The sequence below is a fragment of the Hypomesus transpacificus genome, unplaced genomic scaffold, assembly GCF_021917145.1.
Source record: "Hypomesus transpacificus isolate Combined female unplaced genomic scaffold, fHypTra1 scaffold_30, whole genome shotgun sequence".
NCBI classification, from domain to species: domain Eukaryota; kingdom Metazoa; phylum Chordata; class Actinopteri; order Osmeriformes; family Osmeridae; genus Hypomesus; species Hypomesus transpacificus.
In genome coordinates, this window is record NW_025813826.1 from 2,802,103 (window position 1) to 2,828,961 (window position 26,859).

General features: G+C 47.1%; 1 protein-coding gene across 2 annotated transcripts in view; it reads right to left on the reverse strand.

Moving 5' to 3' along the window:
• The window catches only part of zmat4a (zinc finger, matrin-type 4a), a 65,223-nt gene extending 38,944 nt beyond the window's left edge, over positions 1-26,279 (reverse strand). For both annotated transcript variants that reach the window (XM_047015466.1, XM_047015467.1), the window contains exons 1-3: positions 26,101-26,279; positions 17,838-17,939; positions 5,443-5,532 (exon numbers count right to left, since the gene is read on the reverse strand). In XM_047015466.1, coding sequence (XP_046871422.1) covers positions 5,443-5,532; positions 17,838-17,939; positions 26,101-26,187 — 279 coding nt within the window. In that variant the 5' untranslated portion in view covers positions 26,188-26,279. The remainder of the gene's footprint in view (positions 1-5,442; positions 5,533-17,837; positions 17,940-26,100) is intronic.
• Positions 26,280-26,859: the final 580 nt, after the last annotated feature.

The window sequence follows — 26,859 nt, forward strand, 5'->3', positions numbered from 1 at the left end:
GTATCAGACTGTGTAAAAAGAACACATTCTTTTAATTGTCACCCTTGTGCATTTGTCTTTGTTGAAATCTATTAAGGTGTACAGGCTGTTAGAGGCTCCGGTGGACTCAGGTGGAGAGGGATGCTTTTACAGGCTGAGGTGAAAAGGGAAACATTTCGAGGCTGTTTGGGTGAGTGGTGTGCCTCTGATCTCCAGAAGAAGCCTGTGCATATGTGCTTCCCTCTCCCCGGCCTGCTACAGATTGAGAGATGTGCAATCTGCTGGGCGTTGCTGAAGGAAGCGTTTACCCGACCAAGCGTGAGACTGCAGTCACTTCTGGTTTAGTCAAGGCAGCACTGCACACCTGTGCCATCAGCAATCACAGGACTCCTGTCTGTCTCTTCTCACGGCTTGGAATTTTAGGCAAACCAAATGAGGGAACTAAATGAAATGCCGGCTTCTTCAAGCCACGCACCACGTTTGCGCATGAGCACACACTCGCATACAACGTTGCTGTTTACCCCCAGGGTGAGCGATGTGGAGATACTGGGTGAGCACAGGAACTTATTATGCACACATGCAGCCGTGCCCCTGGACATGCCAGCACAGACCAGCAGATGCCATCCTGGGTAGGCGTCAACCCTAGGCAGAGGTCGTGACCCCTCGCGTGGCCCTGCCAACCGCGGCCGTCCGCCAGGCCGCTCAGCACGGCGGCGAGCAGGCGAGCGCGGAACGAGGCGCTTGTGAACTTTTTTCTTTGTGAGGATCCTCACCTGGATGACCGCTTGATGGTCATCCAGGTGATACATTTACATTTACATTTTAGTCATTTAGCAGATGCGCTTATCCAGAGAGACTTACAGTAAGTACAGGGACATTCTCCCCGAGGCAAGTAGGGTGACTTGCCTTGCTCGAGGACACAACGTCGATTGGCACGGCCGGGAATCGAACCAACGACCATCTGATTAATAGCCCGTCTCTCTAACCGCTCAGCCATCTGACCCCTTGATACCTCACAGGGGATGGGCACTTTCGGCGACGGCTCCAACGACGTGAGCCAGCTCCAAGCAAAAAGGAGCTGCAGACATCTACTATCCTTATACAGGTGGGAGGGGGGGAGGATCAGGAGGATAAGGGGAAGGGGGCAAGATGAGAGGAAGGAGGAGGGTGCGTGTGTAAAGGAGGAGAGAAGGCGGCGGGGGGGGGAGCGGAGGCGTGGAGGAGGAGAGGACGTCGAAAGGAGGGGAGGAGTGAAGGAGAGGAGAAGAGGGGAGGAGTGAAGGAGAGGAGAAGAGGGGAGGAGTGAAGGAGAGGAGAAGAGGAGGACGCGGGCGCCACCCCGCCGTGCTCCTGACCCGATCCCTTTGGATGGGAGGAGACACGGGATGACTGCTGTCTCCTCATGCACAAGGAATCCTAGGGGAGAGGGCAGGGCAGGGGAGAGTGCGGGGAAGGGAGGGGAGGGGGGGGGCTCAGCATGCTCCAGAGCTCCCTGCCCAGACTACAGACAGACTCACTGCTGCTCCTTTCCACGAGTGTTCCAGCCAGGCTTTCATCCAGTTAACAGGCTGCTCGGAATACTGACACAACTCTCGCTTCTCTGACGACTCGTAAACAGCGGACATAGAGATGTGCCCATTTTTTTTCTTCCCTTGATGCGGCCCTGCACAGCTCGTTTCAAGTGTATGTGTATATTTCGAAGCAGATGTGTTGTTCGTGTTGTTTGACAGCCAGAGTACATGGCCCAGGCTTTTGGTTAGGACTCTACATCCCCCCTTCCACCCCCCTCAAAGGTTACCGCGGCGACTGCGGTTAGCTGCGTGGAGTTGTCAGCTGAGATCAGTTCAGCCAGGTCCAGACAGGGCCGTGCTGGGTACCAGGCTCGTCAGGCCCCCAGGGGGGGCCCGGCCTGACTATTTTTAGACGTCACCACCTCAGAGCCATGCATGCCGCCACAGTCCTCGTCGCTTCACATCTGTTTATCACTGTCCCTTACCGCTCTGATCCGGAGGGATGTGTCCTTTTGGGGAGTGCAAGGAAGGTCAGGGTTTAAAAATCCGTTTGTGGCACTTAGCTCTCTCTCTCTCTCAGTTTTTTCACTCTGTCTTTGTCTCCGTCTCACACACACACACAGTCTCTATCCCACCCCTTGCTTTCGTCTCTGTCGCTCTCCGCTCTCCTTTTTCTCCTCCCCTCTCTCTCTCCTAGACTAGAGAGCGCCAACGGTTGATTTGAATCCCGCTAATTAAAAAGGAGTAAGGCTCTGAGCTTTCCAGTCTGTCCTAAAGGTCCCCCTGGTTGCTAATTGTATCCTTTTTTACCGGTTTATACTGAGGTTTACAGGGCCCAGGGCAGGGGGAGAGTTTAACTGTCCTTCAGAGGTCCATGTAGTTATTAGTAACCAATGGCACTTGCTGAATTAGTGCAAAACAGACGGACATATGAGCTCTATGCTTATTGGGTGCTGCCTTTTTTCCATAGCAACTCATTAGAAACAGTGCCAGAAATGAGTTTCGCACACTGAATACTAATGGCTGGGACTAAAAGGAGAGGAGGGTTGAGCGGGACACATTTTGAGGGCAACTTGTTTATCTGTTATTTCTTCCCAATACACTGCTTCACTGCTTGGACATGGTGAATAATTCTTTCTCCAGCTTTAGAGCAGATTTGAGTTGTGGGTTGAGCAGTTGAAACGCCTGTATTATGGATTCAAAACCTGAACCCTCCCACGGGAAAGACTAAGCATCACAGCTCTCAACGAAAGACTGTCCCTTTTAAAAGAAGACAAAGGAGAACGAGGAACAGATCCAACAGAACCAACACAATAGATTCATTCTGAATGAATTGCTCTTTGTAATTGAATCTCGAAGCGACGGCTCACACTTTATTCACAGGTACTGTGTAAAATGAAATATTCATATATTCCTACTTAGTATATGTCAGAGCTGTTGCATTTCATCCTTCAGATCTCAAAGGGAATGAAAGAACATTTAATTATCTGGCTCGGATACTTCTGACGGAAGGAGTGTCGATATCAGACGAATCTGAAACCTTGTCTAAGAGGTGGGGAAGGAAAGAAGAAGTGAGAGAGAAAAGGGAGGGGGGAGAGACAAAGAGAGAAACGGAGAAAGAGAGGGAGAGAGACACCACGACAGAGAGAAACAGATCCAGAGAGAGGGAGAGCTACAGCAAAGCTTCTTCATCCCAACTTTCATTATCTCGCCTTGCGTCTTACGTTTGATTCTCAGTTGCTTAGTGACAACGGATTTGGTGGATGTGCACATCTCCCCTCCTCTGTATGTAGTGATGTTGCTAGGCTCACATCACCCCCACCCTATGAACCTGTCTTCCCCTGAAATGACCTGCTCCGTCTTTAAAACTCTGATTTAACTGGATAACATCCAGATACAACTATTTGGACCACCTCAAATGTTGCTGCGTCATCTACCTACACACTCCACCATTGGATCCAACAATGTTCCTCGAAGAAGATCTTTGTAATGGAGACAATTCTCTGGGGAAAAAACGCTGTTGTTCAGACACCCCGCCCGGCCAAATGGCCAGTGTTAAAGTGGTTGACAGAAGGCATCAGCCTCTTCTCCCATGGATGTGCAGTGAGGGCTACACCAGCACAGTTTTACGCTTGGCTGTGTTGCTCAGCCATGCTGCCTGATTCTGTCCAGACACAGAGTCTGAAACCACCAAACACTAGCTTCTCTTATCAAGTGACCAATGATATAACTTTCCTCTGGTAACTGGGATGCATGAGGATGACACCGATTCCAGCTGACTGGTATACACACACACGCGCGCACACACACATGCACACACATGCACACGCACACACTCCCACACACACAAGCTAGCAGAGAGCTTTGATCTTGAAAGCAGATGAAAAGGTAACATAGAACTGAAGAGATGAAGGGAAAAAAAGACTTGTCTCTACCTCCAGCATATCCCTTTTCTTCCTGTTTTGGAAAGGGTTTATTTACTGTAGCAGTTTGAAATGCTGGCATAGTAGTAAACAGATAAGGAAACATATACATCTTCCTATTGTGGATTAATATTGGATAAAAACAAATTTTTCCATGTGTTTATGTGAATATGGTATGTGGTCATCTATGCGACTTGGTCGAGAACAACATGTCAGAGGGAGAGACAAAGAGATCCAGAAAGAGAGACAGAGAGAAAGAGAGAAAGAGAGACAGAGAGACAGAGAGACAGAGAGAGAGAGAGAGAGAGAGAGAGAGAGAGAGAGAGAGAGAGAGAGAGAGAGAGAGAGAGAGAGAGAGAGAGATCCAGAGTGCTCCGTCCCCTGATGAGTTTTTATCTGGTCCAGAGGCAGACATTCCCAAGCTGATGGCAGATCAGACTCACAGTAATCACAGCTGAGACCTCCAGTCTCAGCAGCGCTCTGCAGAGTAACACTCTGCACATACACTCTACCCACAGCACACACTACACACTCCACACACACTCTACACTCACCAAACACAGTCATCAAATCAAATCAAATCTCAAAAATCTCATCTCCCATCCCCAGACGCCCATGGAGCGATACAGTAGCCGTCCGCAGCGAAGTCCGTCGAAAAGATTTCACCACGAAACACGGGGGGACAATGCCATGCACAATGTATGTACATGGCTTGGAAATGTACAGCACAATCTACTCTATTCTCATCCATAAGTGAAAGCTTTCTTGAGCTGTAGTGTTGGTTTGATGGAAACATGGTGATGTTTCCATCAAAACAAGGGCGGTCTGTGCTTTGTACAACCACCATGATCCATCTCCCCTTGTAAGGTGAAAGCTCAGAAACACACCCTTCACTGTCCACACACGTCTCCACCTGGGGCTGACAGCTAGGACATAATCGCTGCTGTCAAAAATTCCATGTAGTCCAGATTAACGTGTGTGAGTATGTGTGTGTGTGTGTGTGTGTGGGGGGGGGTTCAATAGATTGAAAGCAGCCCTCGCAGCCGCAGACTGTTCCATTGTTACTCCCCCGTTCAGCCAAGCAGAGATGCTGTTTATCTATTCACCATTCTGACGGAGGCGAAGAGGGTCAAGACACGAGGGCAGGAATCAATACTGGGAAAGTCCATTAAGACTGTAGAGTGGTTGAGTGAACAGCTGAGCAAAGAGTGTGTGTATTTGTGTGTGTGTGTGTGTGTGTGTGAAGGTGCATGTGCATGCTTGGGTTTGTCTGCGTGTAAGTATGAAGCCTAGCAATTTTCAACAAGTAATGATTTTCTCACTGCTGTAATGCCCAGTTGAGGGACTGTGTGCGGTAGGCCTGTGGGTGTGCAGCGTATCTGTGGCATGTGTGCGGTTTGTGTTTGGTGTGTGCGTACTGTGTGTGTGGGTTGTGTGTGGTGTGTGTGTGTATGGTGTGTGTGGTGTGTGTGTGTGTGGTGTGTGTGTATGGTGTGTGTGTGGCGTGTGTGTGGGGTGTGTGTACTCACATTGTCTGTTCTGAGCTTCTTAGCTGGACAGCCCCCATCTCTGGGATGTAGCATGTAGTACAGACGCACTTTGTTTGCATGTTTCCGACTCTGAAAATACAAATGAACAATTGTTACAAAGAATTTCCTTGCAGTATTTCTCCAATAACAATAACTCATGGAGCTCAGCTGAAATTATATGGACGCACAACATAATTAGATTTCATTGACATATTGACTGACATTCATAGCTTAGGGTCACCACGGTTATCGGCTACATCTGCGTTATAGCAAGGCACCGTTCGATCGACTGGAAAAGCGATGATGGAAAATAGTGAAATCCACAGCATATGGATGCCACTGAATATCCTGGGTAATTAGTGCAGCTTCCATTGACGAGGTCCCCTCGTCACAAGGCGATGGATTCCTTCGCTTTGACAGCGAAACACTCCCGTGGTGCGGGGGATGACTGTCGATCGACCCCCTCACACACGTAGCACCCACACCACCTCTGACTGGGCAGGGACTTGGATGTGGACCTAAATTAAAAGGAGGAGGTGAGGGGGGGGGGGTTCTTGAACTGAGAGGGACTGAAAGTCACCGAAGGAGATCCTATTGAAAACCTTTCATTCCATCTCAAATGATGAATCGAGAAAAAGGGAGAGAGAGAGAGAGAGAGATAGAAGAGGGCGACGAACAGAAAGGGAAAAGGAGACGGCAGAAAAAGAGAGGTCGAGATTGACGGCCTTTCCGTTTCGTCTTTTTTCGGGGAGATTCACAGCAGCCAGGTGTGAGAACACACGACACCACAAGCTTTTCAAATGGCTTCCTGTCAACATGGACGGCTCCAGATCCATCTATCGGTCTCGTCTCTCCCGTTTCCGGCGGAGGATATTGCATCCTGAGTCTATTTCGATGAGAAAGGCTTCATCAGGAAGACTCTCTCATCTCACGCCAGAACAAATAGCCCAGAACTTTAATTCAGTGGAACATTAGTTACCACTGACCTGAGTTGACTTTTACAGGATCTCCGTCGGACACAATAACACGTTGTCAGACAGCGGAGCGGTTCGATGCAATATGTATGTCACGGCCACAGCCGTGCCCTCCTATTGTTTTTGGTTTTGCCCTGCCCTAGTGTTTCCCTGTCATTGTCGTCACCTGTCTTGTTCAGTTGTCGTTAGTTTCATTGTGTTCACCTGTGTCTTGTTTGTTTCTGTGTATTTAGGTTCCTGCTTTGTGTCCAGTCTTTGTCTTAGCATTACCCTTTGTCCCTGCGTGTACCCTGTCTGTTTCCCGTTTTGAGAATTAAACCTGTGTTCCTCGCTATGCCTCGGTACTCCCCTGCATTTGGGTCCAACCCCACCTCACGTCGTGACAGAATGCTAAGACCAAGATGGGACCCAGCAGAGAGTTCACCCAACCCTTTCCTAGGGACCCGCCTGGCCCTTGGTGGACCCCGAAGCCTGCAGCTCAAGGCCCACCCCAAGTCCTGGTTCCAGCCCCAGCCGGAACCCCGACTCCAGCCTCGGTCCTGCCCTGGGCCCCTGCCTCGATCCTGCCCTGTGCCCCTGCCTCATCCTGAGGTTGTGCCGCCCTGCGCCCGGACGAAGAAGGTTGCGCCGCCCAGCACCCAGACCACCAAGGCTGTTCCTGCCAGGGAGTCAGCCGCCTGCCGCCAGAACCCAGCCCCGTTCCTGCCCTGTACCCCTGCCCCGTTCCTGCCCTGTGCCCCAGCCTCGTTCCTGCCCTGTGCCCCAGCCTCGTTCCTTCCCTGTGCCCCAGCCTCGTTCCTGCCCTGTGCCCCAGCCTCGTTCCTGTCCTGTAGCCCAGCCTCGTTCCTGCCCTGTAGCCCAGCCTCGTTCCTGCCCAGTACCCCAGCCTCGTTCCTGCCCAGTACCCCAGCCTCGTTCCTGCCCTGTACCCCAGCCTCGTGCCTGCCCGGTGCCCCAGCCTCTTTCCTACCCTGTACCCCAGCCTCGTTCCTGCCCGGTGCCCCAGCCTTGTTCCTGCCCTGTGCCCCAGCCTCGTTCCTGCCCTGTGCCCCAGCCTCGTTCCTGCCCTGTGCCCCAGCCTCGTTCCTGCCCTGAGCCCCTGCCTCGCCCCGAGGTTGTGCCAGGCCATCCGAGGACTCCTGGCCGCCTCCTCCTCCGCCCGAGGACTCCTGGCCGCCTCCTCCTCCGCCCGAGGACTCCTGGCCGCCTCCTCCTCCGCCCGAGGACTCCTGGCCGCCTCCTCCTCCGCCCGAGGACTCCTGGTCGCCGCCTCCTCCGCCCGAGGACTTCTGGCCTCGTCCTCCGCCCGAGGACTTCTGGCCTCGTCCTCCGCCCGAGGACATCTGGCTGCTGCCTGCCGCGGTGCCCGCGCTCCCATGCGCCCCGGTGCCCGCGCTCCCATGCGCCCCCTCGCCCGCGCTCCCATGCGCCCCGGTGCCCGCGCTCCCAGGCGCCCCCTCGTCCGCGCTCCCAGGCGCCTCCTCGTCCGCGCTCCCAGGCGCCTCCTCGTCCGCGCTCCCAGGCGCCTCCTCGTCCGCGCTCCCAGGCGCCTCCTCGTCCGCGCTCCCAGGCGCCTCCTCGTCCGCACTCCCAGGCGCCTCCTCGTCCACGCTCCCAGGTGCCCCCGTGCCCGTGCTCCGGCGTCCGGGCCGCCCCCCGGACCTGCCTCTGCCTCCGGGCCGCCCCCCGGACCTGCCCCGACCCTCTGCCCTGCCTCCCGTCGTCCCCCGGACCTGCCCTGACCCCCTGCCCTGCCTTGTGGGTCGTCGGGTGACGTCCCTTGAGAGGGGGGTACTGTCACGGCCACAGCCGTGCCCCCCTATTGTTTTTGGTTTTGCCCTGCCCTAGTGTTTCCCTGTCATTGTCGTCACCTGTCTCGTTCAGTTGTCGTTAGTTTCATTGTGTTCACCTGTGTCTTGTTTGTTTCTGTGTATTTAGGTTCCTGCTTTGTGTCCAGTCTTGGTCTTAGCATTACCCTTTGTCCCGGCGTGTACCCTGTCTGTTTCCCGTTTTGAGAATTAAACCTGTGTTCCTCGCTATGCCTCGGTACTCCCCTGCATTTGGGTCCAACCCCACCTCACGTTGTGACAATGTAGGCTCTGCCTGTAGCCATGTGCAGTTGCTCCATAGCTGGGGGTGATTTAAGGCACCGTGTCGGGGGGGGGGGGGGGGAGTGAGTGAACACTGTGGGTGGTGGACTGATGCATGCCTTTGGACTCATGCACCAGTTGTCTTCTAGAAGCCTCCGCCAGTTTAAGACTGGGACTAACATGTGGTACTACACTACTGATGGCATTTCTGTCTGTGCTTCTGCCTACCTGTCCACCTGCCTGTCTGTCTGCCTACCAGTCTGTCTGTCTTTCTGTCTGCCTACCAGTCTGTGTCTTTCTGTCTGCCTACCAGTCTGCCTGTCTGTCTGCCTACCAGTCTGCTGTCTGTCAATGTATCAATCCCTCTATGTGTCTGTCCATCTGTGTGTCCATATAAAAGTGTATGTTTCGTATGGTGACTGGAGAAGGGAGATATAAATAAAACAGGGAGTAGAACAGGATGTCTCCCTGGTGTGTCTTGTTTTCACAATCATGGCTCCAAATGCACGCTTGACATGGTTAGTGCTGAGGAAAAATCCATATTGCATTATCAGCACATGGGTGAGTTGATCAGAGTTCCCATCGGTCTGTTTTGGTGTGGCCCAGGACTGTCTCTGGGCCTGAGGGGATGAGTTCAGGGTGGGATGAGTACAGAAGGGATGAGCATTGAGGCTCCGGAGTTGCCCTGAGACAACCCTGCTCTATGCTACGGGGAAGAGATTCTTTACTTCACAAGCCAGGGGTTTGTATGAGGCTCAGGCTGTACGTAGCAACAAACAAAATCACACAAGCAGCAGCAATTTTGATCACGTTTTACAAAAAGGCAATGCAAAAGTTTGCAGTTTACATTTACATGAAATTACCTTTTGATGTGTATATTTGAATCATTTGGATTTACATGAATAGGAATATATGAATATATACGTGAATTCATCTGAATAGGTATTCAACGAAAGTACTTAGGTATTCAACTGATGTACAGTGGGTATTCTACTATTTAGTTTATCAGCCCAGGGACAACCTATCGCTTCTGTACATATCCATACTGCTCGCTCATAGCCTAGAACCAATTAGTGACATCAAAGAGCCATCTTAGCCAACTGTCTGCCTGCCTGCTGCTGTGACAGTTACATAATGCCATGTCATGGCAGAGCTACAGTGCCCGTCTATTTCCCTGTCACTAATTGAAGCCATTTACATGAGCAAACTCTTGAGTGCGCAGTGCTGTGCTCTTTCCTGCGTTGTCGTTGCCGTGCTGATACAGACGGGACAAGTGGGCCTACTGGGCTTTGAGCCTTCTAGGTTCTTTCCAATTGCGTAAAGTCAGACAAACCAGGCCTGACATCAAGTAGGGCAGATAGGCTCTGGAGACGGTTGGGACAGGGGGTGGGGCGACGCAGGGGAGGGTGAGGTGAAGGGGTGAGGCTGTCACTTCGTTGGACTCTGAAGAGGCTTTTAAGTGTTTATCATCCAGTCATGCGCCGTGACCGAACATCATTCATTTGCATGAAATACACCAGGCGGAATCAGGGCATATGAGAATAGGGCTGCTTGTCTGTATTAGGTGTGGGAATGAATCAGGACTTGACATTTCCAGAGGACTGACTCTGTGAAAACGGTGTTCTAGCTGACTTTCTCAATCGAATAGCATAGAGAGTGTATGCAGGAATATGGCCGACAGCATGCACAGTGAACCAGTGAATCAGACTAATATCTTCTAGCACATATAGCATGTAATTGCGCCGATGTCCCATTGATTCCCAGTAATAGGCTGTTTCCGAACCCGCACAGATCACTGTGTGGAAACGAATCCCCAGAACAGCACATCATCAGCCACTTGGCAAATAACATCCTTAGGTTACTCATTTGTATAGTTGGCAAAAAGATAATTTTCTGACCTTTTCCCAAAAGGTAATATTCAAATAATTTGATTTCCTTGCATTTGCTTCATAGAGCTGGGTCTGTGCGTGTATGCCTGTGTTTGCCCTGTATATGTGTGTGTATGTGTATGCTGCAGATTTATAAGCAGGTAAGCAGCTGTGTGTATATGTGTGTGATGGATTAATCAGACACCATGCAGTCCCAGCTGTTGGCAGAGCGGACAACAGCGGAGAGCGCCAGCGTGCCACATAGAGCTGCTGTGAAGCAGCGGAGGACTAATAGATGTGACTGCAGACGTTAGCAGGCACGCTGCACTCAGTTTGGGGCGAGCGACACCCATAAGCACCGCCTGCAGGCTCCCTCTAATTGGGCCCCGGGAAGCCATTTTGTAAACACCTCACCACTCCGTTGTGTTTCTTCTCATCTTGTGTCTGTCGTGGATGACTCTTGCCTGACCACCTAATTAAATCAAAGATGCTTTTAGTTAGGCCAAATTTGGGACTGCAATCTCTTAAATGACTTGGAGGAGTCTGTACTGGGATGTAGAGATGCTGTATTGTAGACGAGTGGACAAAATCAGCTCAGACTGAACATGTGACATTAATCTGTTGACATACAGTACATTTGAGTTAGGAATATCTCAATTTCATCTCGAGAATGTATTCTCAGTTTGATGCCTCAGACAAATCATCTTGTCATGTGAACCTTTTTGTCTTCATGTATTCTGTCTTTGTAGCTAAAACCTACCCAGACTGTGACAGACCCCCGGAACCAAGTGGGCTTCTCAAGGAGCAGCCAGAGCCCACTTAACCAGTGAATTGTTCAGTCGCTAGATCACTAGACCACTGACGATGTGCTCCTCCTAACACTTGGCAGCATGCTGTCAAAAGCGGTTCATTCTCAAAACTCCCACAAACAAACCCACTTTCTGACGTGAGTTCACCCCCTCAAAGATAAGAGGAAGACACTCTCAATCTGCAATCACATCTTACATTAGAGGAGGGGAAGAACAACTGTACGTTGATGGTGTTTCATCTGCAACAGGCAACATCATGCGGATGTGTTTACTTGTACTTGGATCTGAGCCTTATTTTGGTAGTGCTGGCACAAACTGAAGGCATTACCCAACAATGCGGGAAAATAAGTATATCACACATCCAGAAATACCACTGTAAGGACAATAGACATAATAGACACATGCCTTTGAACAAGAAACACTTTGAACTTTGTGTGTATTGCACCTGTCTGTCTGCCTTCCTGCCTGCAATGCCTGCCTGTCTGTCTGCCTACTTTTTTGCCATTCCATGTCTACTCATTATCTGAGCCTGAAGTATAGCATTGAAATCAGTGACCAGGAAGTGAAACCAGACCAGGAAGTGAAAGCGATGTGGAAGTTAATGGCTGGCTATCGTTGGCAGTGGGGAAACAACTGAGCAGGGTCTCAAACCACTGAGGGGTAAAGATCAAAAACTCTCAGCACAAAAATTCTGCACACACCCAACAGAACTTCCCACCATGCCATGGGATTTCTCAAATATTCATTTTTTCCCTTCCTGACAGCTCATATATTATACCTTGTTCTTGGACCCCACAACTAACAACAACAACAAAAAAATTAGCTCATTTTCAGTAAGTGATTTGTTTGTAAGCGATTGCCTTTGGGGTCTTCCTCGAGTTTTATCTGCAGAGAAAAAAGCTAGAATTGTTGAACAAATTGGAGAATGCCATCGTAGTTCACTCTTCATTCCTCCAAAATAAACCTCCCAAATGACTTGATTAAAACCCAGAACGTTTCAAAGGTGTTCAAATCAAATTAAGAATTCTTCGGCATTCCGCATTGATGGATAGCACACAATGGTATGTCATTTGTATCTCAGGAAATTGCACCCAGGGAAGAAAGCCAGTTTAAAAAAATCACCCAAAGATTAAATTCTGAGGTTTCAACTCCAGCTCCCTCCCTCCCTGCCATGTGTGTGATAGAGCTTACTCACATGGGGTTTGATTTCTTTAACACTAAAATGACATTATTATGATTTATATATATATATATATATATATATATATATATATATAATATAAATATATATTATTATTATTATTAAGAGCGGAATTTCAGCCCGTGCTGAATTTAGCAAATAATTCAGCATTGAGTTCAATAGGGGGTCAGATGGCTGAGCGGTTAGGGAATCGGGCAATTAATCAGAGAGTCGTTGGTTCGATTCCGGGCCGTGCCAAATGACGTTGTGTCCTTGGGCAAGGCACTTCACCCTACTTGCCTCGGGGAGAATGTCCCTGTACTTACTGTAAGTTGCTCTGGATAAGAGCGTCTGCTAAATGACTAAATGTAAAAATGTTAAAAAAAAAACTGTTTTTGTTGTATGTAAGAGGAAAGTACAAACTCCAGTTTATGATCCTCAAGTGAAATCCCTGACATTGTGAGAGAGAATTGTATTGGGACACAGAGATGTAAGTGTTGGGGTAACAAGGGTTTTCATGTCTGTTCAAGTTCACATGTATAGTGTTATCTTCACATTAAGAGGATTATATTCCGTTTGTTGACCAAATCTTGCAGTGGGAACCTTTCCTCTCCAAAATAATTGCACCCAATGAGAGACAGTTTCCCTCATTACAACATGTTTGAGAGCATCGTCTTCTGTTTGTCCATCATTAGCACACATCAGAGAGACAGAAGCACCCCTTAGGAGACTAATCACTTATAATGTTAGCGTCTCCAAAGGCCTTCTGAATGAGCTAAGAATTTTGTGACGTTCCTCATGGCATGGAATCCACTGATACACTAAAGACCCAATCATCTGGGCACCAATCAACATATCAGCCCTTTCAATTATCCGTTACTGGGGTAAAAAGGACTCTGAGCGCCAATTCCATTCATTACATTGTCAGCATAAAAATAATATTTCCACCCATTAACTCAGTCTAATGGAACCCACATAGTTTCTGATTGATAGCCATTTTGCATGCATCACATCCAGCACAGGCTACAAGATCTCTGATGGCCAATCTGATCTAGTGCAACAATTAGAGGATATCACTGGTGTAATGATACATGAGATGTAATTAAAGGGGGTGTGGGGATCTAGATTTCCTGCTGCATCTGACCGACACACTGCCATCAACACGGACCAAACGAGGCTTCAGGGAACACATGCCACCGCGGGCTACTCACCTCTCAGAATAAACTGTCAATGTTTTGAATAGTTTATTTTGTCATGGTATTGTATTACAGTCACAACCCAGCAGAACGGTTCCAGTGTAATTGTTGATTATTCAGTGTTTATCTGGTTATTTCAAACAGGGACTGATTGAATCAGCATTGATATAACTCCAGATAATATGAAGCTATCATGTACATACATAATGCAAGGCATCTATACTGAGCCAAGTATATAACAGTATTCCTCCATGGCCTTCTCTTATCCCCTGCCCCCAGAACCCACAATCAATAGAGAAAGGTCAGGCAGAGTTGGCATTAGAAATGCAAATTAGCTCGCCGATAAACAACATGTCTTAACTTGGCTATGTTCTAATGAAGTCCTGGGGAGCCAAGCTGTGTGATTACCGAGCCTCCGTAGATAGGGCTGTGTTCAAGTTACCTGCAGGTTGTATGAGCGAGCGCTGTACGAATATTTTCAACGCAGACCACAGAGAGCTGTAGCTGCTAGAAAATCCGATGAACAAACGGAGTTCAAAATGGACATTTAAGTCCAGAGACGGTAGCCGAATCAGCATTCCACGGACCAGCCCCGGCTCCACTTTTGCTGTCCGCGGAGAGCCGAGATTCGGGGATAATACGATAAGACATACGGATCAGATCGTCTCTAATTGGCCTTATTTTACACTCACCCCCCGTGACTAGGTGAGGTTTCAGAGGGCGGCAAGCTCAAGGACAGAGAAAGGCCACCGCAGTAACTATCTAGGCCTCGACAGTCGTACCCAGCACGTCCACGGCACGCTAGGAAGGCCTCCTTGAGGGCTGATCATATCGCCGGGACCAAGTGTAGACATTCAGCCCCTCTGGTCTCTCCTCCTCTCAATCTCTCCCTTCTCCATGCATATTCACGAGCCAGGAAAGCTGAACGTGGGAATCCAGTGAACAAAACATACAGGCCGAGGGCGAGGAAGCAGCACCGTGTACGCTGTGAGGAGGGAAAGACACTGGGAGCTAACGCGCGGGGAGGAAAGTCTATATGCGTGTAGAGTGGGAGGGTAAATGTGTGAAGCCCAAATCTCGACAGGGTTTGGTTCGATATGGATGTTACGAGTCACATGGAAGCTCGACCAGATTAGTCTTGGTGGTTTCGTCTCGGTTATTAACAGCATCAATGCCCCACATTCAGTCTCCAGACTGGATCATGTTTCCTGATGTGAAATACTGTGCCCAGTTTGTTGCCTGTAGATAAACAGACTAGTTTTTCGGCTATGGAATAAGGTAGAGCACGAGGAGATATGGGTCAGTCCACACACTCGACAACCCTGTACAATCCCTCAGTGTCCTCCAAACTTCTCATCACACATCCCTCCAGTCAAGGGGAGGGCCAGGGATATCCTGAAAGGCATGGTACTGAAATCCTAGAGAGCGTGCCGCAGTGCACAGGTGGCTGAACAGAACGGTTGATAACTAGCTTTGTAAACTCATTTTCCAGAGTAGAGAGATAATGACAACCCATTCTGTAAGACACAGAAAGGACAAAAGAGCACAGTTAAAGTGAAGTCATATTATATAGAGGGAGGGTAGCCAAATTGGTCCAACAAAGCCAAGGAATTTAGGCGCTGCTGGTAAGACAATTCCAAAACGATTAGCTGCTGTTGAAAAGAGACTCATGCTATTGTGAAGGAGAAACAAAACGTGTGAATTTAGGTTGAGAGTTCCCCTGGAAAACTGGATTTGGAAACAGCTGTTCTACCATACAGCCCAAAAGCTGGAGATATGCAAAACAAGGACAAGAGTAAGAAGTGCTGACAAATGCCAGTTGACAGGCAGGCTCCGAAGATCAGGAAAATGAGATTATTCTTGCTAAGGCAGAGAAATACACAGAGGATGAAAGCAACCGTGCAGAGCAAGGAGCTCTGTGGCAAATAATAACAATACTATTTCCCACATTGGTACAGTACTGCTGCAAATACCAAACCTAATATCAATCCTAAAAAATAAATTGTTTATATAATACTATCCATAAATGAATCTAATAGTCAGAAAACCGTCAAAATCTACTTCTCTCTGTTTTGTGCAATACTGTCTGCGATACTGAAACGTTTTCCGGAACATACTTTGCTAATCAACTTTGTAAGAAGCGTGAGATGTGGGACACACTGAATTGATTACCTAATGTTGAACCCTGTACGTTTAGAACAATGCTACAGAACTGTAAATTAATGGGACCTGGTGAAGGAAGTGATTCTTTCCACTGTGGACCAGATCTCAGAAATCTTCTGAGGTAGGTCTCTATTGCGTTTGATGAAGGGATTAAAGGCTGTATTGCCCAGAAATAATGACGTCCTCAGACTCAACTGGAAGCAGAGTTTGGCATAAAGGCTTCATTTAGCATTTTCAACTTTGATCAACCTCAGAAGGCTGGATTGGTCTCACAAATTTTCCAGTCATAAAAAATAAATAATCCTATAACAAGGCCAATGCCAAGGTCACACTGGAGAGAAAAGGCTTAGGGTGAAATGCAAGAGATGCAGGACTTTTTAAGTTTAGGATCCACCAAAATTGGGTTGAAGGAAAGCACTAAAGGCTTGTTAAAATGCAGCATCAATAATACAGATTACAGATAGGGTCCAGAGAGCAGTTTCAAACAAAGTATGAAAATCACAGAGGGTACAACCCCTGAAGAAGACTAAACCAAATCTCTCTTTGCTACTCGTCCTGTACAGTTGCTGTCGTCACTCTGTGCCCCCAACACGTCACTGTCCATTAGAGACCAGAACAGGCTCATCTGTAGAAGCCAACAGGAAACATGCTGGAGTCACCCGCTCACTCCACAATAACTGAGTAAATATTTCATACCAGTGGGTGAATGTTAACATTTTTGTCCAGTGTACTGCAGTGCACTGCAGAAAAGATATTAAGAAAGTATTTTCCTTCTACCCATGGCTTGTTCCAATTATTCATATCCTACCCATAATACACTGCCAAATCCCTTCTTAATATGTTCACACTCCACACCGTGTTCACACAGTGTCTCTTGGGAAACACTGATGACAGCGATAGTCGGTCAGTGATCAGTCGGAAGAATAACTACATATGATTATTACAGACAATATCCTTAAGCCTTTGATACATTTTACAACAGTGGTAAATGGTCAAATGGCATTGACCGTTTCACAACAGTGACCAGCAGGCTGGACGAACCCTCCTACTTCAACATCCACAGAGGAGTCTCATATGAGACCTTTCAACTCCTATTATTCACCACGTCCAACACTAGGGCTTTGCAGTCGGACAGGCTTGTCCAATAACACCAGCTGACAGTGACTGAGCAGCAGCATCTGCAAGGAGGATGGGAGTTGGGGAAAGGGGGGGGGGGGGTGGCCCAGTAGTACACATACAGCAGTAACGTACCTGACTCATGGTGTATCTTTCAAGGTTAGGCAGTGCTAGGGTACACTAAAAATGTGGTATACCCGCCAAAAAGGGAGTTGTGCGGTGTTGAATGCACTCTTTTTTCTACCTCGGGCTTGGCAAACTGCACCTAGCCCCTATCCTTAGGATTCTTCTGGGGTGAGACTTTGACAAGAATATCAATGAGATTTGCTTTCCTGATATGTGCTGGATTTATCTCATTTTTATGTTTTTTGACATCATTTTTCCATTTGTTTTTCAGTCCAATTAGATTTAAAGTTTGAGAAAATCCACTGTTAACAAGGACTCATTTGCAATAGCTGTGACAACGTACACATTCAGTTTTTGTGGACTGAGTGAGCTATTGAGCTTCTAGTCCCAGCTAAAAAGACACACTATTTTCCAGCTCCACAACCGCATGATATCAATAAGTAGAGTTAAATATTCCTGATCTCAATATTGACAAAAATTATTCTGTCCTGCCCAGGGCCTGGGGGAACAGCCAGGGCAGGGAACAGCCAGGGCAGGGAACAGCCAGGGTAGGAAGCAGCGCGGTGTGGTACAGTACACCTGGTGCAGCTTACTACTGTACACCTGGTGTACAGTACTACAGCTAATAACTGGGTTGAAACCACGTGAGTCATATGCTGACTGGCATGTCTAACCTGCAGAGCTTTGCTGTTCGGGCCATTGCTAAGAGTTTTTTGTGCAGGCTGACTGAGGAAAAACAAATGACCCTCAACCTTAATTAACACTGGGTGTGTTGCTGCTTGTTTTCCTGAGGTAACCCAAAGAAGGTGTGTGTGTGTGTGTGGGGGGGGGGGTCAGAGACCCCCAGAGAAGGGAGCAGGTGGTCTTCCTCACCTCATAGTGGGCAACCCTCTGAGACTCTGAGATGAGCTGAGCGCTGCACACTTTGCAGTAGCTGTCTGTGAAAAGCCCTTGGTCCACTTCTGTAGACTTCATCTGTGGAGGAGACAGACAACCGTTAGGGTATCATATCATCTCTCTACACCAGCAACAGCCAAATGGGAATTGCTGACATGAAACAACTGAATTACACAGGATTATGCTTCAATGCTTTACATGCAAAGTGGTGATGTAACAAAGTAGGTAAACACACACCATTGCATAGCTTGACAGTTGTTTCATCAATATTTCATCACAAACAAATGCAGGGTGTGTTGTGCCAGCAATGAGTCATAAAATAATGAAATTGTTATCAATAACACCTCATTTCAGGTATCTAAAGAGCATTAGCATCTGGGCCAATGCTCTGTTGCCAAGTCAAAACCATTTCTGTGAACAATACAGGACCTGAGAGTCGGATGGAATCTGTCCATTGAGGATATGCATAAAAATAAATCACAGCATGGGAAATGGTAATGTGGACGGTGATTCTGGTGTGATGCTATTTCATCCATTCCATCGAGAGCTCTGTCAAATCTGGGTCATTTCAGCTCTCCATTACTAATTCAGCCCCGCTTCCATTAGAGGTTCACATCCCATATTTGGGAGCACTCATGCTCAACTTATCCTCATTTAGCCAGTCACGTCTTCATTAAGGCCTGTCTGACAGATGAGCATACAGGTCATGTGGGTACGAGGCCCGTCCTTTAAAAGTTACTCACGAAGAATAAACATAGAGCTTGGAAGACCGGAGTACTTGGAAATAATACAATTATTATATAAACCAAAACGGATGTACAGTTCCCTGTGAGTGAATGATGCATACGATTAAAAAAAAGCTTTTTTGTCCAATTCCATCCTTGAATTAACGGCAAACAAGTTACTCAGCCAACCCCATGATTATTTGTACTGTGATTGATGTAATCAGTACTGGTTAAATCTTAAGAAATACACTCACTCACAATTCACTTTCGTTTTTTATACATTTACATTTAGTCATTTAGCAGACGCTCTTATCCAGAGCGACTTACAGTAAGTACAGGGACATTCTCCCCGAGGCAAGTAGGGTGAAGTGCCTTGCCCAAGGACACAACATCATGTGCAGCGGCCGGGAATCAAACTGACAACCTTCAGATTACCAGCCCGATGCTCTACCCGCTTAGCCACCTGACCCACACTCATCCCCAAATCTGGGAATTACTGGGATCATATGTATATGATGACCCTCAAAATATTTCAGGTTGGGGATGTGATAACAACAGCTCTGATTTAAGGCTAACATGCTGTTTATTTTAATCTCTTCTCTACCCTGGATACTTAAATAAATGATGAACTCTTGAGACTCAGCCAGTTCTCGCACATTATCAGTTGATGTTGCCTGGAGAAACAATTGTTTAAAAAATAAATAAAAAATAAAATAACTGGGAAAAGAACAATTAAATCGTCAAAAGCAGACCATTTATCAAAGCACCGTACGGATGTTTTAACTTGAAACAACCTTTATAGATTCCAGTTCCATTTGATTCTCTCCCGAGAGGTCACCTTGTCATTCCATTCTTTTTCTTTATAAGGTTACTTTATCTTGACACTGTATTAAAAAGCAGTAAGTATATCACTACCGCTTTGAGGGGAACATCGCTCTACTAATCTGGACAAACCTCTGAACTCTTCCATTTGAATGATCCTATTGAAGCAGACACCGTGCATTTGTTCCAGACTGCCTTATTACCTTTGGCTGTTAGTGTGGCTGTTCCTGAAAATAAAGTGACCTTGGCAGAGAGTTTCAGCAGGTCACAGTGTGCCTCGTAGCTGTTGCACATTCGATCACCCAGAGGCCAGGGCCAGACTGACAGGGTGAGCAGAAACCCTGTCACATCCCCACAGTGTCTGCAGCACAATGGACTGAGGGATAAGAGAAAGACAGAAAGAGAGAAAGGGAGACAGAGAGACAGAGAGAGAGAGAGAGACAGAGAGAGAGAAACTCTCTCTGTCTCTAATAGAAGACGAAAAGAGGGAGGATAAATTAATAAATCAGTGCAGCTCAAAGGGCCCCCTTAGTCTTGTAATCGGCTGAGAGCAGCACTATTTCCCTGGTACGAGACAGTGCGCAAATTCCACAGGACAAACAGCCTAAATGAGGGGCTTTAAGAGCTCTATCGGCCTTCCTCAGCCCTCAGCCTGGCTTGGGCGAAGGCACACAGATACAGCAGATGAATCATTCATCAGTCTAAACACTGTTCGGGAGCAGAGGCGGAGGAGGAGATGGCGGTAGTAGCGAATGTGGAGAGAAAGACCTCTCCACCCTCTCTTTGACAGAAGCATTGTTGGCCAGATACCCGCATGACCCGACACAGGTCCTGTCCTTGTCCTTCAGTATTAGTATCATAGTAGCAGAGCCGCCGGTCTTATGGGGATAAAAAACAATAGCGATGGTGAGGCCGCGCGGCTCACGAGAGATCCAAAAGAGCTCAAGCAATTAACAAGTTCCACTTCTCCCTGCTTGGCGGTCAATTCGTGAACACGATGGACCACTCTCAGATAGCGAGCTCTGATTGCGATGGGTTGAATAGCCAATAAATGAGATGCCCACATACATACATTTCTCTTTGCTTTAAGTAGACAAAGGACTGCCACCCACAGGGGTTGTCAGTTGAATACACGCAGTCAATAACCGATGACAGAAGCTGCCCCTCTTGGCATCATTAGGGTCAGCCCTAGAAGCGCCACACACAAACCTTCTTTCATAGGTTATTGTGGAAAACGACGCAGAGGAGTCGGAGCTAGCGTGGAGCCGTGCTGTGCTGCCGGTTTGCCTCTCCGGACAATCAAATTAGCAGGAGTGGCATTACCCTGCCTCTCACACCCAGTCGACACAGTTTCCAGCAGGCAGGCAGCAAATCAGCCTGAGCAGCTGGTTGTGGTGGGAAACAAAAGGACGAAGGGAGGTTTGTAGCTGGCAGAATATGGAGGTAGAGGAGTGAGGGTAGTAGCAGGAAGGATGTGGAGGTAGAGGAGTGAGGGTAGTAGCAGGAAGGATGTGGAGGTAGAGGAGTGAGGGTAGTAGCAGGAAGGATGTGGAGGTAGAGGAGGGAGGGTAGTAGCTGGCAGGCTGGGGCAGCAGGACAGAGGTAGAAGAGGGGGGTTTGGCAGGAGGTGCGGTGGGGAGGCAGCTTAGAGATTACAGAGAGAGCGATGTGGTGTGTCACTGCAGATGTTCAGGCTACTAAAGGTCATATGTAATGCTTTCGGGAAGGTGTTGATCTGTGATGCTGGAGCGCAGCCATGAGCATAGAGTCACACTGGGCTGTCGTCAAGGTGACCCTTTGGCTGAGGGAAGGTTTGACATGGCACAGATTGGTTCTCCTGCTCCTCGGGGTTGGGGGAGGAGACTCCATAATATGACAGGCATGGGGCCTGAGATTGATAGGAAGATAACTTGACACTGACAGGAAGAGGGCTTAATATTCTGGTTTGGAATCAAGTTGTGGAAAGACAAACTGGGGACCTAGAGAAAGTTTGGTGTTTATATCATGTAAGACACAAGGTGATTTGTTTATTAATGAATTAAACAAGTTTCGTAAAAAATACTGACTCTTTATTCTCAAGGTGTCCAGAACTCGACTTCAACTCGACCAGTGAATTTTTGAAGCAAGAGGTTCTTCCATAATTCATGACAAAAAGTGTGTTGTTTTAAGTATTCCCCATTTACATAATTAATACAACTCTTTGGATAAAGGATGAGTTAGATAAAGTGTCTTCATTCCTTTGTTCTAGGGACTGTCATTTTGACTTGGCACAATAGATTGTTTGCATGGTGTTTTTTAAGTAATTTTCTCTAAAACATTAAAGAGTACACAATACATAAAGATTATCTGAAATCTGCTGTAGTTAAAAGCTGAAATGTCTCTGCCTGGAAGGCCACATTTTTCATTCTCCAAAAAATGTGCAGCACCATGGAATAAATCAGCCCTGTTCCATTTGAGATCTACCACAAACAATACATAGAGATCACAAGACGACACCAAAGAAAGTTCAGAGAGAAGGCAATTTTTACATTCCAAAGTGAAATATTAATTCAGTTTTGCGCATGTCTTTTTGCAGATAACAGTAAACGAACACAGCTCAAAGAAGTGCAGTGTGGGATATACACAACGACCAACGGTGGCCGGTCTCTACGGGAGTATTCTTGTGCTATCCCAGCTGAGCTCATTACAATCAGCACCATCCAGGCAGGCAGCCATTCAGTGGCAGGACATCAGACAGCAAGAGCGGAATCAGAGATGAGAGAGAAAGGGACCGAGGAGGAAGGCAGCCCAACGCACTCATCAAAAACATGACCACAGACATTTAAACGTGAACAAATGTTTTGATCAAGTTTGCTTCCTTCAATGATGCACTAAGGACAAGCAGCTTTCCGAGTTAAACAGTGTGGAACCAGACCAGGCTTCCAGCTTTGCTTCCTAATTACTACTGGTCCCATTCCCTCACCTTGAGGTACTCTACCCCATCAGAGCTACACATCACACTCAAAACTCATTGTGAAAATAATAATTTAAAAAGACAATAAATCATTGATAGATTACATTGCCCACTGACTTCCTGCTATCCTGCAAATGAAGAAAGGATGTTCTTACCTTACCTGTTGTTGTCCTGCGGATAATGAACAGTGTCCTTTCAAGGAGGGCGTCATGAATTTTGAATGCCTTTCAAAGCTTTCCTTTGGATGTCAGATCACTTGTCAGAGAGGCCAATGGCATCCTGATAAAGTAGACTGTAGCAGCCTTCTGTACAGTGGCTGTATGTAGAGAGACTTACATGTCTTGCCAACATGAACCAGCTCTCTTGAGCAACAGAGATGATCCAAGGCTAAGGAGACAACTAAGACTTTCCGAATCCTGGAATCAGGTCCTAATGCTTCACAAAAATGCAGTCATTATTTATTAAACTCACAGTGAAAACGTAAAGACAATTATAAGAGTTAGTGGCGGATATCCAAATCTTCAGTACAAGTAACTACAACAAAAAAAAACCCTCCTGTTGAGGGATTGGTCTCATCCCTGCCTAATCATCAAGTCAACAGCATCGAACAAGAAGGCCCTGGCAGCCGTCTCAAGGACTCAAATCATTTGAGTGCAGTCCACCACTCCATCTCACAGGCTTACTGAAGGTCACACCGGCGTTTATCAGCCTGATGGAGCTCCTAGTGAATCTGCATATCATCAGTGTCGACACGCAAATTATAATGAAGTCATCCTCTTGAGAACCCAAAGGATGAGACACCAAAGTACCTGAAGTCGTTAAAAAACACAAAGCCTCCGACGGGCACACATCTGGATATCTGGAAAGGGAAAGAGAATACGACTGAATGAATCGACTGAAAAGCTCAGAGGAGGATTTGGGGGGGGGGGGGGGTTATACGGTTGCTTTCTGAGAGGAGAGATAGGTGAGCTGTGGTCCAGGCTGTAGGGGAGAGAGAAGGCGGGTGTACTGGGAGGCCACGGGAGCACAGCTCAGCCTTGCAGGGGAAGAGGGATCAGCTGCTCCAAGGCCACACCCAGAGTGACCTGTGCTGTCGACGTGCTCGTCGGTCAACTATCATCAGCAAACATCAGCAACTTTGGTCCAGCTGGTGCTCGGGGGGCCTCAAAGTGACATCCCAGCACAGCTGATCACCCGGGGGAGCACATTAACCAAGCCAGCTGAGGGAGGCAGCACTGGGGTCTACTGACTGCAAGACTACGCGTCCAATACCACACTGCAGCTTCTTCCACAGCTCTACAGGCTTCGTGAGACATGGCACTGCAGAGCAGACCTGGTATCATTAACTTACGGTCCTTGTACCCTACAGCGGTCCTGAGGAGCATTCCCAGGTCCCCCGTGTTGTGATCCTGCCCTAGCGTCAGGCCACAAGAACAGCAGGGTGTAAACATTAATGTGCTACTCTGCCTGAGCAGGCTGCAAACACCTCTGTAAAATAATCAGGTTGGAGGTGAGCCAGGGTGGCGTGTGTTGCTATTAATAAGTGACACTGGCGACGTCCAATCTACATAACGTTCATATGTTCCCCGTGCTTTCATTTGACTGCATTGCACAAAATCCTAACGCAAGGCCACTGCAGTCGAAAAATCTCAAACTGTGAGGCAGTTCTCTGATTCTGTGTATTCTTGACCTGCTTCTGTGATATATTTGGATCTACCTCATGCTCTTTACTTTTAAGCAGTTTCAACTTTTTACTAAGATCTGAGAATATATTTGGCTGGCCTTATTGAAGTTACTTGTTACGTAAGCTATTTATAATAATGGACCTGTTCCAGTCCTATCCGCTCACTGTTTGATACACAGCATTGAGGAAAACAGAAACCTAACATAAGGTTTTTTTTAAACAACTTTAAAGGAAGGCACATTTTTCATTTACCAAAGCAGATATTTATTGATGACACCGAAGCAGAGTACTTCAAAGCGGCTTATATATAGCTCCCACACATGACTGACGGCAGGAAAAGGATCATAAGCTTTTTACGACTTCAAGCTTTTTCCAAATAGAATGAATAAACGGCGTCCGAACAGATACATTTGCCAATAAAGGTTCTCATCCCGATGTCAAGTTGGAGAACTCGTATGGGCGGTGTGGTAAGCATATTTTCCTTGTGATCGATTTTCATGCAATATCAAATGAGGAAAACTGAGGGGGGAAAGGACGTTTATCATATCTCCTAAAGCAAACCCATCCAGCCAGCCTGTATCACTGTCAGGAAACAGATATCATAGACAAAAGAGGAAAACAAAGTTTGGTAGTGCACTGACGGAGCCACCTGGTGGTCCGCACAGATACCCAGTATTATGCAACTTCACAACTCTGGCCACCACACCAACAGTAGTTTACTGAGCACAGAGGTAGCAGTGTTGAGCTACTGAGTAAAGCAGTGTTGAACTACTGAGCCGGCTCGATGAGGCCTCAGAGAGAGCGGACAGGGACACAGACAATCACATCTGAAACTTGTTTCAATGCATAAGAGAGGTGAAACAGGTGGATTCATTTTTCAGGGTTGTTATCCCACTCACATAAAGCCATGTCCACTGACGCTGAACAACCGAATGCTTCACTTTCTTTTTTTTTCATTCAGAGGAATAGGAAGGGCAGAAGAAATTCGAAAAGATTGAAACTACAATGAATACCTCATAATAACAGAGAAGCTATGTTACAACTCAAACACGGCAGAAAGAGAAGGACATAATCTTTCTCCAACAAAGCGTAGGCTACACTATACTATGGGGATCTTGAGATGACAGAGAATTAAATGCAGCGGTGCAAAAAGATAAGCTTGACATTACCTGGGGAACATACGTCATAGACGCAGAGGTGCAATGCAAGCTGTCAATGGTAAACAGAGTTGTTGCATCTCAAACTTCCCTTGTGTAGCCTGCATTTTAGTAGTCTAATCCAAATGTTTCACTGCATGTGAAACAGAGTTTGAATGACACACATTATGTAGGGTAAGTGAGATAGGATCGTCTTGACAAACATCAGGCAAAAAAAGATGTTAGAAGAATTTGGTGCGTTAAATACCAGGTTGCATCGAGCATGTCCTGTCAGCGTGGCTTGTCACAGTAAACCTAGTGGCCAAACTGGATGGAGTTAGTGTAAACGTGCTCTCTGCATGTTTATTTTGTTGAATTGTCAACAAGACAACATGACCATATCATATTCAGGGTTGTGTTTAACATGCAGTGTTGAAACAATAGTTTTAAGTCACTGTAATGGTCAGTGTAAGGCACAAGACGTTATATTGGCTTGATGTCACCAGACTTTATAAATAGTGGGAATGGTTTTCTAGGAGTCCGAAGCGCGCGGCTTCAAATTCAAAACCGCATCTGATAACAATATTCTAAAATCTCAGCATAGCAATGCATAATCCATTAAACTGCACAATTTTGCAGAATGGCGTGGCGGATACTTTTAAACATGTGTCGTTAAAACATCCCATGACGGCGTAGCCTACACAATATTTTCCTCTGCCAGTAGTGCGCATTGAAAATCCCATGCCATGTCAGTGATGCCGATATTTCTCACAACGAAGCAAATACAAAAAATTATGTTATTGTAAAATAAAAATAAAAACATACATTTCAAATCTATTTAAATGCGTGATTAGTTGTATAAACAATATAAGATGCAACAGACAAAATAAATGACTCCGAAGGAATTTAATTCTGGTACCTGTAACTCCAAACTGTAGCCCTGGTACAAGTGTGTCGGAAACACCGTCAATTGATGTTGCACTTGTAGAGAAACTGTGTAATCCATTGACCAGATGAGCGAAACGCGTTTACAAAACAGAAGACGCTTCCACTGCTTTTTGCAGTTGTATAGCCTTTCTGTAGTACAATCGTCGACTGTTCTCCGCCCCGCTCCTACCCCATTGGTGGGTTGCTGTAGTAGTTGTGGCTCTGACACTGTGGCTGTACGGCAGTGCCTCACCAGTTTCAAAGTAATCAGAGGTTTAGTGCCGGTTTTGTGGTAGAACACCTGCCGTTCTCTCTGGGACCGCCCTTACAAAAGCAGCCTGACTTAATGATGCAGCCTGACACTAGTCATGTAGCTACATTAAACAGGCTTTAGTTTCAACTAATAATGTGCTAATAAATACGATGACTAGCATCATTAATTATTCATTTTGCCTATTGAATTCGAACAAACTAAAGGCATTCCGTCCAAGGAAGATTTATTACAAGAGATCCAGGGACGCAATCTGGTTTGCTGATTTCATCAAGTAGGTCAGAATATCAAGGTCAGACACTTTCAGTGGAGGGAACAGGGGGAACCTCACCATGCCTACGTGTCCTTGCTCTGTCCTTGAGCTCCAGCGCAGTACTCTGCTCTCTGAATCCAGAGGGGCTGGACTGGGCTCGATCTTTGTGTGAGAGAGGTACAGTGTCTGTGTTATCTACCCCCCCCCCCCCCCCCCCCTACACACAC